At 38.4% G+C, this 13803-nt stretch overlaps 1 protein-coding gene across 4 annotated transcripts in view; it reads right to left on the reverse strand.

The window, feature by feature from the left end:
* The window catches only part of fli1 (Fli-1 proto-oncogene, ETS transcription factor), a 32943-nt gene extending 19766 nt beyond the window's left edge, over window positions 1-13177 (reverse strand). Inside the window, exons 1-5 of one of the 4 annotated variants that reach the window (XM_084408528.1) lie at window positions 13043-13177; window positions 10663-10750; window positions 2113-2324; window positions 1818-1969; window positions 561-764 (exon numbers count right to left, since the gene is read on the reverse strand). In XM_084408528.1, the coding sequence (XP_084264654.1) occupies window positions 561-764; window positions 1818-1969; window positions 2113-2324; window positions 10663-10707 (613 nt within the window). In that variant the 5' untranslated portion in view covers window positions 10708-10750; window positions 13043-13177. Of the gene's footprint in view, window positions 1-560; window positions 765-1817; window positions 1970-2112; window positions 2325-3947; window positions 4167-6041; window positions 6340-10635; window positions 10751-13042 lie in introns of those variants that run through there. The other 3 variants (XM_084408527.1, XM_084408529.1, XM_084408530.1) reach the window with 3 other exon arrangements.
* Window positions 13178-13803: the final 626 nt, after the last annotated feature.

The following is a 13803-nucleotide window of genomic DNA, read 5'->3' on the forward strand; positions in this document are numbered from 1 at the left end:
TAATACTTTTTTCGTATACCGTTTACTTTCTTTGTTTAACAGTTCTATCCAATAGCATATTAGATAGGACTGTTAAAAATATCGTAAACTAATGAAGACGGAGAATGGGAGCATTGTGTGCTCTGGCGATCTCAGCGCCATCAAAATAAAAGTCCCGCACAACATCCAGGGCTGCGTTTTCCAAAAGCATCGTGTTCTACGATCAACTTAGGCTTATGACACTTTACATCACTTCAGAGATCCTACTGTCAGTGTGAATGCAACCAGGAAAATGGCACTAGGGGAACATTTAGTTCTCGGGCGAACGCCCTAGTGGTTAGTTCCCATAACTAGAGCAAAATCCCCTATCATTCCCTAAAGTGTAGTACCTTTTGAAATGGTATAACCATTTTTTTTTTTTTTTTTCTGACAACAATATTATAATATTGTGGTTGAGATATGTTGCGATATATATTGACATCATAAAGCAAGCCATAGAATAAAACAAGTTAACACATTTGTAGGCGCACAAACCCACACTAGCCAATCTCAATCGAATACGATAAACCGGGTGGACTTACTTTCCCTGAGGTAATTGAGATGTGAGAGCAGGACCTCCGTGTTATAAACGCTGGTAAGTCTCAGGAAGTCCTCTTTGCTCATCTTGCAAAGCTCTTTTCCATCTGTGTTGTGGAACATGGCTGTGTCGATCTCCTGAAGACCGTACTCTTTAATGGCCCAGTCTAACCATTGCCGCACATGGTCCGGAGACCAGAGAGAAGGGTCTGAAATGGCAAACACAAAATAAAGCCACAAATTAGCTGGAGACTCAAGGTTTAGATATGGCTTACAAGCAGCTTTCATTGGTTTAAGTGTGAAGAGACAGCAAGTGTTTTAAAGCGAGCACTAAAGCAGAGAACAGATCTTTTACTGTCTTGTTGTACAGAAACATTTTCAGATAAACTAAGTAATAATTTCTGCAACATTAGTGGCACCAAACAGAAATGCAAAAGTTATGACTCCAAACATCCAAAGGCCATGCATCACTATCTTATTTTCTCCAGATATAACAAGCATTGGGATTATGAGGAAAATCAATGACAATCTCAAGAAAACAAGAACATAATAATAATAATAACAATAATGCATGGCCACTGCTGGCTTCCTTATGTTTGGAAACATAATACAGTTTGGTGCAGCTTACACACCTTTAATAGAACTGAACATTTGATATTCAACTATTTTATTTTAATATCTTTTTGGTATTAATGTTGTACCCCTGATGTAGCATTCAATATGTTGTGTATTTATGTTGACTAGGGGTGTAACAATATATCATGTCACAATATACTGCAATGCAAAAATTGCAATAATGTATCGTGTATAGCTCACTCAAAATAAAAATTCCTGTGTGAGGAAAAAAAAAATCATATAATGTATAATAATGCAATGGGGGAATATCTGTGGGTCCTAATAATGCCAAATATCTTATGCTACCAGTAAAAAGTGGCCTACATTATTTTAAATATATCTAGTCAGTGACAGAGTGCAAACATGCTAGTCTCAAATAATTTTGTATTTTTAGCTTCAGAATCATGAATATTGTTATTCTGGTGTCTCTATTGTCCTGTGCTTTGGGTTTCAGCACCAAGTCCAAGCCTGTTAATTTACACTCACAATGTAAAACCAAATTTAGCATTTTAATCAACAGTACATTTTTTTATAATAAGTCTTGGAGTCTCACAATAATATCATATCGTGAGTTCAGTATCGTGATATGTATCGAATCGTGACATGAGGGTGTCGTTACACTCCTAATGCTGACGAACAAGCAATACCTGCTGGGACGATAACTCTCCTCTCATTGGTTGTCATGTTTGGAGGCGGAGCACACTTCTCATCCATGTAGCCAGTATAGTTCATCTGAGATGTGTCGGTCCCACCCACCATTTTATTGCATTTACCCACACTACAGTCCACCGGGGACTCTCTGCCAGGGTGAGAGAGAGAGAGAGAGAGAGAGAGAGAGAGAGAGAGAGAGAGAGAGAGAGAGAGAGTTATAGCTTACTAATGCTCATCTCAGACAGAACAACTCTCACAAACACAGAATAGTGGTCTTAACAAATGAGGCACCTGGATCCATTGATGTGGTCATATTCTCGTTTGACATTAACTCGCACAGGCTGGCTGATCCACTCCTGCTGAGGAGGAATAGGGTTGATCTTGTGTGTCTGAGCGTAATCCTGTGTGCCGGACGCAGTCATGTCCGTCTTGGGTAAAGGAGCAGCAGAAGCGTATGGAGGCTCAAACAGAGACTGGTCTTCACTCACCACTGACAGCGCCTCCTGGAGGATTGTAGAGCGCAAGCTATATCACTGTTTCTCATTAAAGCACATGACAAATGACTCTCAGTTCATCGTGTGTAATCAAGCAACACAAATTTCTAAATTGTTTCTTGCTGAAGGGCATTAGAAACACAGATGCTGAGTGCAAATGAAGCAGTGCAATTGATTGCTTTCATATATTAAATATGTGAAGTCAACATGAAACACAGTTGTACTTTATTTGACATGAAAATTGACATATTCAAAAAAAATAAAAAAGTAAAAAAGGACCACTGGGCATTGATGGGATTGTGAAGAGTAGGAATTACATACCAGACTGAAGTCAGGTGTTTGAAGTGGTGGAGTTAAAAAAAAAAAAAAAAGAGGGATTTGTGATGTCATGTTTCAGAGATGGAGAAATTTATTGTGTTTTGATCAAATATTTTTTTCTTGGAATAATTTGCACCAATGAATTGTGGACACTAAAATCAGGAATGTGCATTGGAAAATTAAACTAGGTCGCATATTTTGATTTCATGTTGACTTCACAGTTTTATGTATCAGGTGAATAGAAACAAAATAACAACCACAATAATAATAATAATAATAATAATGATGATAAAATTCAGCCATTTACTTCAGTTATCATTAAAAAAAAAACACAACCGTAAAACTTAACATTGACTTTTAAACCTTTTTGTTTTCGGGAAGAATTTAAAAATGTGACTTTCAATAAGCAGAAGATTTCTTGCTCATGACTCATATGAGACGGAACAGAGGCAAGGTCACTTCTACATTTGCTCTCGTTGCAGGCGCTCAGCTGGGGTGATGTCGTTTTATTAAAGAAAACAAACGCGGCAGACAGGCTCCTCTGGAGAGATCCGCGTCTACACGTGCACGTGATCGTCTCCATTCACTTTTCACTCGAAGCTTTCTTTCAGTTTTATGAAGACTATCTCGAATCAGTCGCCTAGATTTCCCTCTGTTATTTCAGTCACAAACACCTGTAAAACTCTTAACTTTCACTGAACTTTATACAAAAAAAAGTCTGAAATATGCACATCATTGTAGACTCAGAGGGGAAGATACTGTTCGATAACAAAATAATGCTTCCTCTTTTCTTATTTTTTAGCGAAACATACATTCCGTGATGCATGTATGCTTTACAATTAACCATTCAGTCTCTGGCTAAGGGGATCTTGGGACACTATCAGCAGTTATTCATTTTCCCTCGTTGTTTTTTTCCAACTTTGCTGACAGTCGTCATCAATTTGATCAGTGTCCCGCGGACAGTATCGGGGCGACCCACAGCAGCAGGCCGGTGGCATGATAAGTATGGCAGAGTTAAGGAATGCCTTCACGCTGCCAGATAAGGCCAGAGCTGCTATTATGACTGTTACACGTTACTTACACGCAGACATATCAGCCTCCACCATATAATTCATGATTGGCAGTCAGTCTTTCCCAAGATTACAGAGGGCTGTAAAAATAGGAAAATCTAATTCCACACTCACGCTCGTACATGCGTACGTACGGACAGGCCTGTCAAAAGGCGAAATTCCTTCATCTCTGTGAAATCGAGTGCTAAGCAATGGTCAGCGCACAAGTGCAAGCTTCTTCTTACAATGAGGTTAAAATACTCACAAAGGTGCCAATTTCCTTGAGCCATAAATTGGCCGTGTCTGCGCGGCTCGCTCAAACCATCCAGAACCACAGGGTTACACTGGTTCGGTGTTGTAGATTTATAGGGAGCCGTATTATATTAGAAGTTATCTCTAGAAAAAGCTATTTTGAACATTTGCATATGAGAAACTGAATAGCCACAGTCACCATTGCTGGATGCGTCATTAGGTCGGGATGTGCAGACACATTAAAAGCACAGTGCTATTTTATACAGAGGCCATTCCTGTCTTTTGTTTAAGGAGGAAGAGGAAACCTGACAGGAAACCAGATTGTGTGGAGCAGGAAATACCCATGGATTGAGACACCCTCCTCATTGTCGACTAAAGTGAACAGTTCAAAATCAATCAAGAGCGCTATCGGAGTCAAATTCCAAAGGACTAACACACAAATTCATGCTAACGAATAATTGATGACTACATTTCAAGATAATTACTGGTCACACATTATATTAGTTGCATTATATTATATTAGTTATATTTTAGTTAAAGTCGAAAGGATAGGTTTAGTGTTATAGTTAGTGTCATTGCAATATGTTGTATATGTATATACATATATAATGTTCATGCAATGATTTGACACTGATGACTGGAGTATGGCTGATGAAAATTCAGCTTTGCATCAGAGAAATAAATTATATTTTTAAGTATATTACAAGAAAAAAAAACATAATTTTAAATCAATAATATTTCACAATATTAGTTTTTCTGTATTTTTGATCTTGATGAGCATAAGAGACTTCTTTCAAAAACATTAAAAATAGTAACCAGTGCTATATAACTTACATAAAATTAGTTTAGCATGTTATTATTTCCAAAGATAAGTAGCTACAATTGTAAAGTACATATAATTTATTAATTATATGTTGGAATTACTATAATAATAATAATAATAATAAGCTATTTTAACAAGTAATGACAACAATTATCATACAATAACATACACTTTTCTCAATGCTATACAATTTACAACAATAATTTTATGCCCTTTGAACTATAAGGCTGCATTAAAATCATCCTCCATCTGTCCTCAGTCACCCCACTGCAATCGAAACAGTTATTTAAGATGATACAATCTAAAACAAGCATAATGTGTACAGCCCCAAACATATACCACACCCAAAACCACTTATATGACCGCAAAAAAAAGGAGTGTTTGAATGAGCAGCCCTCCCCTCCAGAGGAGAGTCAACAATTAATCAGTGATCATTACCTTATTTGATGCTCATACAATTTTAATTCAAATATTGATAGTTGTTTTTAATCAGAGATTGTATATGGGGATTATCCATTTAAAAACAATACAAATTCATGCTAGATTATTCTAAATATCGAAATGCACAGAGCAGCGGCGTGGACCACACATCACTTATTATTCCAAGTAGAGCGCAAGGTTTTTTTTTTTTTTTTTTTTTTTTACTTTGTGGACTGTAGTCTTTGTGTAAACACGACCCATTCAAGAGCGCATTATAGCAATTATTATCAGTTATCAGAAGAAGGGAAAGAACGTGGAGTAATATTTTACTGTGGGTGGGCTCGGCTTTTGAACTATATGAATGGTTGGAAAACCTCGGCACGGTGCCACTCCAATTGCGCAGCCACATCTCCAGCCTAAAGCTTTATGATTTATATAAACCACTGCACTGCATTCACACACACACACACGCGCGCGCGCCACGATATACTGAAAACTCAAAGCAGCCTCGTCGAGCACCGGACGTTCGCTATTCTAATCTTTAAAACGAAACTTGGGCTATGATTTTTTTTTCCCTTTTTTTTTCTTGACGAAACAACTCCATCACAAACAGCCCGTGCGTTTTTACGAGCGTCCAAGAGTGCGCGTCGAGTCCGTCTGAACGCTCGTATCCTCCGCTACAGTTTTCAACTTTCACCAAAGTTTCGACGAAAAGGAAAAGGAAACTTGGAGAGAGAGAGAGAGAGAGGGAGAGAGAGAGAGAGAGAGAAGAGGAAAAGCGCAACTCATAGCGGCTGAAAAGTCCCAGACTACAAGCTCTCAAACTCTGTCCATCTCAGAAAGATCCCTCTCCTCCGCTCTTACCTTAATAGTTCCGTCCATTTTGCACAATTTTCAGTGGAGCCCGACAATATTCCAAACATGACACGCGTCTGAATTAATTCCAGCCCCAATATGTGGCGGAGAGACAGAGACAGTTTCGCCGGATGGTTTTTTTCCTCTAAATTTGGGAAGTGAAGTCACTGCGCTTGAGAAGGAAGCCGTGCGTGCGTGTGTGTGTGTGTGTGTGTGTGTGTGTGTGTCACTGGCCCTGCCTTCATTACGGCAGGATATTTGTCCCGAGAAGATAAGACACCAAAACAATAGTGTTTCTTTCCTTTACATGTTTTTGCCTGGAAATATTTACAGAACGCATGCCAGCTCTTTACGTTTGTTGCGCTTTTTCCAACATTAAAATAGACATCGATTTGGTAGAAACACTGTATGTTAAATATATTAATTAACAATAAAACTCTAAAAAGAAAAAATACAAACACTAAGCTGATAGAAAAATATTATAATAAAAATAATAACTTTTGACAATTAATGCAGATGGTTATTGTCACACAGGTTTGTTTAAATCGATTGCATAACGGGATAATATTATGATCGGTATTCCGCTATAAACGAAAACGCGAGTTGGATGTACCCATGTGAAGTGAAGAATGTGACGAGTCTGTCCGAACTTCTTTCGCTGCTAATATGGGTTTCCATTAATAAAAGCGAAGCCCGCAGCGTCGAGTCTGTCTGCTCCACACGTGTGCGCGCTTCTGAATGCACACGCATAGCATTTCTCCAGAAACACTGGCTGTATGGATCATATAGAGAGGCTGATACCTCTCGAGTGCTTGCTGTTCAACATTTCTCCAAATCAATAGCACATGGCCTCACTTTTTTTTTTTTTTATGTCTTCATGTGCAATGAGGGGAACAGTCTCTATTCTAGACAATATTTATACAGTAAATATTTACTTTCGTTCTGGGAAAAGATTGAAATACACATTATTTATCACGATTTAAACATATGTTGTTTAAAAAAATAATAATTTGAATAAATATTACATTCTAAAAAAATGCTGGGTTGTTTCAACCCATGTTTAGGTCAAATATGGACAAAACCCAACGGTTGGGTTTAAATTTTAAAAATAATTAAATAAATAAATAAACCAACCGTTGGGTTTAACAGATTAAAACATTTAGACCAACCGTTGGGTTAATTTTTTTTTAAAAGTTCAAAACAATCGTTGGGTAAAAAAGAAAAGAAAGAAAAGTAAACCAACGGTTGGGGTTGTCCATATGTGACCCAAACATGTTAAAACAACCCAGCGTTTTTTTTTTTTTTTTTTTCTTTTACCATTCTCTAAAAATCTCCACCCCTAGGTTTTTTTTTTTTTTTTTACGGTGAGCTGTATTACCGAGCACACTCTAGACGCGCAGCCAGACCCCCGGATCCTGAGACCCCCTGACCGAGAGGGCCAAGCCTCGGGGAGCGGGACTGAGTCTGCGCCGGCTGACTTGCACTGTTTGCGACATGGGGGTCTGGGAGGGGGTCGGGGGGCGGGGAGGCCCCCTCGAGAGCTCCACATCTGGATCCTGCTAGGGGTCAAGGCTTCTCCTGCCTGAGGCCTGCGCAGTAATTAACGGAGACACCTTGTTTAACCATTTCGAGTCTGTGCCTCTCTCCTGCACAAAAGAACCCTGATTTTTCTTTTATTCAAATAAACGGTGTTGGCATATATTTATCAATTTCTGTGTTCTGCATTCTTGATTGAGTGGGGGATATACGACAAGTAGAGGGATCTGACAGAGCAGAAGGAGAGTAATTGGATTTTAGTCGGAACTAACCTTACATTAGGCTATTATGGTTGAGTAATGCAGATTTGGATCATCATATCAGGTTTTGGGACATGTGTATGCGCGTTGCAGTGGAAGGGTGGACATCATTTTCACAGAGCGTGGGACTTGATAGCTGAAACATATGTTTCCCTAGAGGGGCCGCTTAGACTCCACAATTCTTTTAATTAAAACACCATTATCTCTGAGCGCATGACGAGACGGAGATCTGGCGGAGAGGGGTCACTAATGACAGTATAATTATGTTTTATGGTCTCTATTTCGATTATTATAAATGAGACGTCTCTTTACTCGAAGCTAAACTATATATCAGATAAATAGTGAACACAGTGGTTTCATTCAAAGTTACGAACCGCGTTTGTAGTGAGCAAATATTTTGTAGATCGTTTGATGACGACAGTCTTATCTTGCTCTAGAAATCCACAATTTAGACATCATCTGCTTATCTAAACCACGGTTCTTTCCAGATACAGTGTGTTTTCAACTTTCAAGATGTAATGATAACAAGTCCAAAATAAATTATTTTTTATTTATGGAGCAATATGCAAGAGGTGCATCATTAAACCTAAAAAATAATAAAAAAATCAGTCTCTTTTCCCGCGTGGCACTTGCCCAGGTCATTATGAGTCCAGCGGTAACAAACATTTTGGAAGGCCAATAAACAAATGCATGTTGGTTTATGTAGTGAGCCACAGAACATCTGGCTCGACGCTTGTGCTTGACAGCCAGGCATTTCTCCCAACCACGACCTGTGGGAAGCCAGTGGCCCAACGCTACTGGAAAAACCCTGAAGTGCCTGAGTAAGACTAACCCAAAGTGAGGCCAGAGGCTTCCTCTGGTGGTAAACGGACTTTCGACCATGCAATTACATAACTAAAGGTTGATCTACAAGTAGCCAATATTACCATATCTGTCTATCTATCTATCTATCTATCTTACGATTTTTAGACAAACATTCGACACATATATTACCGGTAATGGCATGGTGCTTCTCAGGTTGCTCGAGACCGTCACGAGCCCATTTTCCTCTCACGCGCTGAGAATGACACGCACATCGAAAAAATAGAGACTGCAGCACACAACACCAAACTGTCTGGCCTCCAGCCCCGGGCCATAATTAATTTGAGATTTATTTTTATTGGAAAGCTCCAGTCTCGCCCGGCCTTAACCAAACAAAAACCTTAACCCATGGCTTCGCCTGAATGAGGCTGAATATTTCTCTGAAACTTGCCTTTCTTGGGGCGTGCTGAGGTAAATACATTTCCCGCTCAAATTCTGCCCGGCAGCAACAACATTCAAATCTGAGCGTTTAACTGGCTGACCCTTTTCACAGACTGTGATGACGCGTTTTAACGGTCATAAATCATAAATCCTGCAAAGTTTATCATATATAAGTATGTAGCCTACATTTATAACACTACTTTATATTATATTACCTTTGCATCAAATGACAAAAATAAATAAATACAATAGTTAATGCTGCTGTGAGGGTGTTCAGCCTCTCTCTGTTTTTCCCCCTCTTTTTGAAAGTTGGGAAATGGGAACACTTTTTAACGCAGTCTCTCATTCAACGCTATAGAAGTTTACCCAACTGCGACTTCCGCTTCTGAGAAACCCGGAAATGTGAAGGAAATGGATTACTTCTGGAACACATTTGTTAAATATTTGTACATTTTGACCAAAACAAAAACTTAGTTTTGGTTTTGTGAGAAGACTGTCTTAACACAGACACTTAAAAAATAAGAATAAATGCAAAATGAAAGAATTACAAACATAAAATAATAATAATAAACTTCTCAAAGACTCTTTCTTGCTGCATTTAATTGTTGTTTGTACGCAGCCCAACTCCACTGCCATGCACTGTACTATTTATTATTCAGTCTGTGGAGAGAAAGCTGGATTTCAAAGAGAAGGTTTTCCCTCAACATTCCTGCGCCGCTAATGTCTCGAAACAAATCGAGGACTGTTCGTGGGACTGTGAAACGCAGCCCCTCTGTGGAGGAACACAAACTATAGCGTCTGCATGAAAAGCTCCCTTATGCAGGGGGGCAATAAGTCTCCATAACATAACAACTCGGCTCTGGAAAGTATGCTGATTGTAAAGATATAATGAATGACTTTAGCAGGCACAATACTTCATTTTCATGGCTCTGTCTGTATGCTGTGCTCTAAGCCTTCTGATACATTAAAGTTATTGCTGTGGCACTTTGCCATAAATAACCATCCAAATATGCCAATTTCAGCCTCTAAAACAATGAACAGTGATGATACCTTTCATAGAGAGGTATTTAACCATGTTTGTATCAGAAAGAGAGCAATTCAGTTGAAGTGGCATAATCAATGTCAGTCTGAATGTGTTCAGTGGCTTATACAGTGGACTCAAACCCATCAGAGATTCCTTAAACAGCTCGAGTTTGAATAATAAATGGAAACTTCCCTGCTTGGTCGAACCTAGTTCATGCAAAAACAGATGTCTGCCATTTGCAATGTTTACATTCTTTAAAAGCATGTAGAGAGAGGAAAAAAAGGGCACCATGTCAAATGCAATAATGCACAATATAAGTAACATTTGTGAAGGTCATATGGCCTGTCCCTTCATTCAATGTTCAGAGATGTGTTGTAAACAAATGAACCCAGTCGTCAAACTAAACGTTCATTTCACGGCACATATGACGAGAGGTGAATCTGCGTTTTTACAAACCGTTTTACGTCAGTCATCATCACCGTGCAACTTGTAAGAGGAAAAAGGCAATTTAGAAGTTCCAGTGTGTTTCCTCCAACATTACCTGCTCGTAGTGACGCTGTTGTCTTACCTTGACGTAAGACGAAGTGTCGGGGACGGTCTGAAACATTTTCATTGGACAGAGAGCCCGGAAATGTGTGATGTTCACTTCACGGCCCCTTCAAAAAACAAGTCCACATGTCATCTTAGAGGAAACTAGAGTTTGTCCAGTGCAAATCTAACAAATGAACAAATACAAAAAGTCTATAATAATAATAAAGCCAATTTGAGCCTTAATTCTGACTTAATTCTGATCCCCATGCCAATAAAACTGTCTTAAGCTCTAAAAATGAACTTGATTCTAGTCTACTGAAATTCATTCATTATAGTCATTCATTAATTCCTATCTCTCACAAATCTGCACAAAAAAAAATTCATTTATTTCTCTGAATAAAACGAATTCTCCTCCACAAGCATATTTCCCTTAGCTAAGCCATTTCCTCTCAAAATTGATTTGCATCTCAGATTTTAAGAAATACATTTCTTCATCCACTACAGAGATGTTTTCATAGATAAAACTCATGCATCTGCATTTTCTGTATACCTGCATCGGGTATAAATGGTAAAATCGTTTGCAACGCAGCAGTTATTGTGTATATTTGGGCACCTTGCTTTCCAGCCCGTAAAACCACATCCAGCCAATCTAAACAGAGAGGTCAGATCTGGTTCATGAGCTTATGAGAGGCAAGACTGGAGCACAGAGAAACAGAGCTGCATTTATTCCTTTAAGAATTGTAGCTTTTACCTTTCATCCCTCCAGAGGTTCAAAACATTTTTTTTAATTAACTGCACAAGCCTCTGTTTCATGAAGTAGGCTATTTTGGCTAAGGTGGCAGTGAAACCATCATTATTAATAAAAATAATAATAGGCTAATAATAATAATAATAATAATAAATTATTTTATTTGTTTGCATCGTTATGATTATATAAATAGTGTATCCGTTTAATATATCATGCTTTTTCTTTTCTTTCCAGTTCTTCTTTCGTTTTTGGATGTGTTTATATATGTGTTATATGAGATAAGTCAATTAGTGCAGTATATAGGCCCAGCCCCTTCACTTCCAGAGCAGACACACATTGAAACACTTTTCGTTTTAATAAGTGTAGCTTACGGAGTCTCGGGTGAAAGGGCACCTCGGGGACGGTGTCTTTTGCCTTTCCCTCGGCGTGCAATTACAGAGCAGACTGGCACTAGAATTATTCAACATTCCTCAGCAGTTCAGCAACACAATCAAAATAACCGATGGCCATATCAGAACACAAGAGAAATAACGCAAACCTTAAAATTTACAAAGAGTATTTATCCTTCTTTAGAGGCTCTAATTATTTAACGGTGATTTTGTTTGAAGAATAACACGGTGATGAGTTGCATCGGTAGCCTATAATAATAAATACAACTTTTTTTTTGTTTTGGCCTTTCTTGATAACCAGGTTAGCTCACTTTCCCGAACCATCAGTGTAAAAAAAAAAAAAAAAAAAAAAAAAACAGTCATTATTTTATATTCATTCATTGCGTAGTATAATATCAGCTTTGTTTCAATCCACTACTTGTTAAAGTCATTTATGTATTTCTATTTTTTAGAGCGTCAACGCGACTTTCTTCATCAACCGTAATTTAAAGTAATTTAAATGTATGACTGCAGGTTGTCACTTTGTGTTTACGAAAAAAAAAAAAAAATGCAGGGGAAAATTCACCTTGTATTTTCAGTTCTATTTGTAATTTCATAGCCTACATTGCACTTGTCTACGGAAATGTCTTTGAAATCAATTTGTGCATAAAGCATCAATGGTTTACAAACTTTACAGTTCAAATAATGCAACACTAAACGAAATATGCAACACCCTAATTATTATGGAAATTAAAATGCATTCGTCAGTTGCCTGTCATCGCGATAAGGAACGAGATGTTGACATTTCGATACCTGAACATACTGACCGTAATGAATAAATCAGGAGTCTTATAATTCGCTCGATTTATATTCGCAGCGTCAGACCCCGGGCTCCTGCGGGCGAGGGCTGGGCTCGCCTCATAAACTTTCCCAAATGCATCCAATTTCTAAACGGTAAAAGAGCATAGAATTCCGCATCTGTGGCCAATTAAGTGACTGGAGGCTCAACAGGACTGTTAAGTAACTGCATCGTCTCTCCCCCGAAGAGCGTCTAGTGTTGCATTTAAAGCGTGTGCTTGTTATCCATCAAATAGCTTTTCTCTCGACTGTCAACACATTGGAAAAGAGCAAAGAAGCGACATAACAAAACGCACAATGAATTCAAAATAAAAAGTAGCTCCACGTGCATGTGTTTTTATTCAAGACCATTGCAGAGCGACTGAACTGCTGCTGGTCAAACTAAATACAGAAAGAACACATATGCTCAGCTTCTGAACCTCAAACACCGCATACAAACTCACCTGTCTGGACTTTGTCTCTCGGTAACTTTGAACTCGTTTCCAGTCTTAAATAATTAGTCCCGTCTATGAGAAAGTGATTGTCATGGATAAGTGTGAGTAATGTTGAGGAGGAGAGGAGGGATGTATGAATGGGGAAAGAGAGATGGGAGAGAGGCGGCTCGCTGACCAATGAGAAAGCGCGAGCTCACCCCTGCACATCCACTGAACCGTGAAATAAGGGAAATCTGACTGAAATGAGCGCAAGACCATAAAAGAGAAGAAGGAGAGAGAGAGAGGGGGAAAACGTGAAGCTTACTGGAGGACATCCGAATATCTTCTGCAGACACTAGGCCTATATTAACATTTAAAAAAAAAAAAACATTCGAAGTTTTCAAATTTCATTATTCAATGCATTTGCTGATTCAGTTACGGAGCCCCTAAAGGGACACGGTGAAGGAAAAAAAACATGAGATGGAGGGAAAAAAAAATATTTGTCAATGCTTTTGAGTTCCCTCGCAAATGTTTTGCTTTCCCCGAGAAACTTGAGCTCAAAAGGTTTTTGAACGCAAAACATTTGTGAAAGAACGCAACAGCATTGACTTATTATTTTTCCCATCTCATATTTATTTCCCCCACCAAAATGTCCCGTTAGGGGCTCCGTACTATTTATTTTACACCATTTCATTAATCAAAAATAAATACATACATATCTATATTTGTGCTTAGTGATATTTTTTACAAGAAAAACAAAAAACAAAAAAACAGCGTGTATGTTTTGGCTA

This window comes from Rutilus rutilus, assembly GCF_951802725.1.
Source record: "Rutilus rutilus genome assembly, chromosome: 5".
NCBI classification, from domain to species: domain Eukaryota; kingdom Metazoa; phylum Chordata; class Actinopteri; order Cypriniformes; family Leuciscidae; genus Rutilus; species Rutilus rutilus.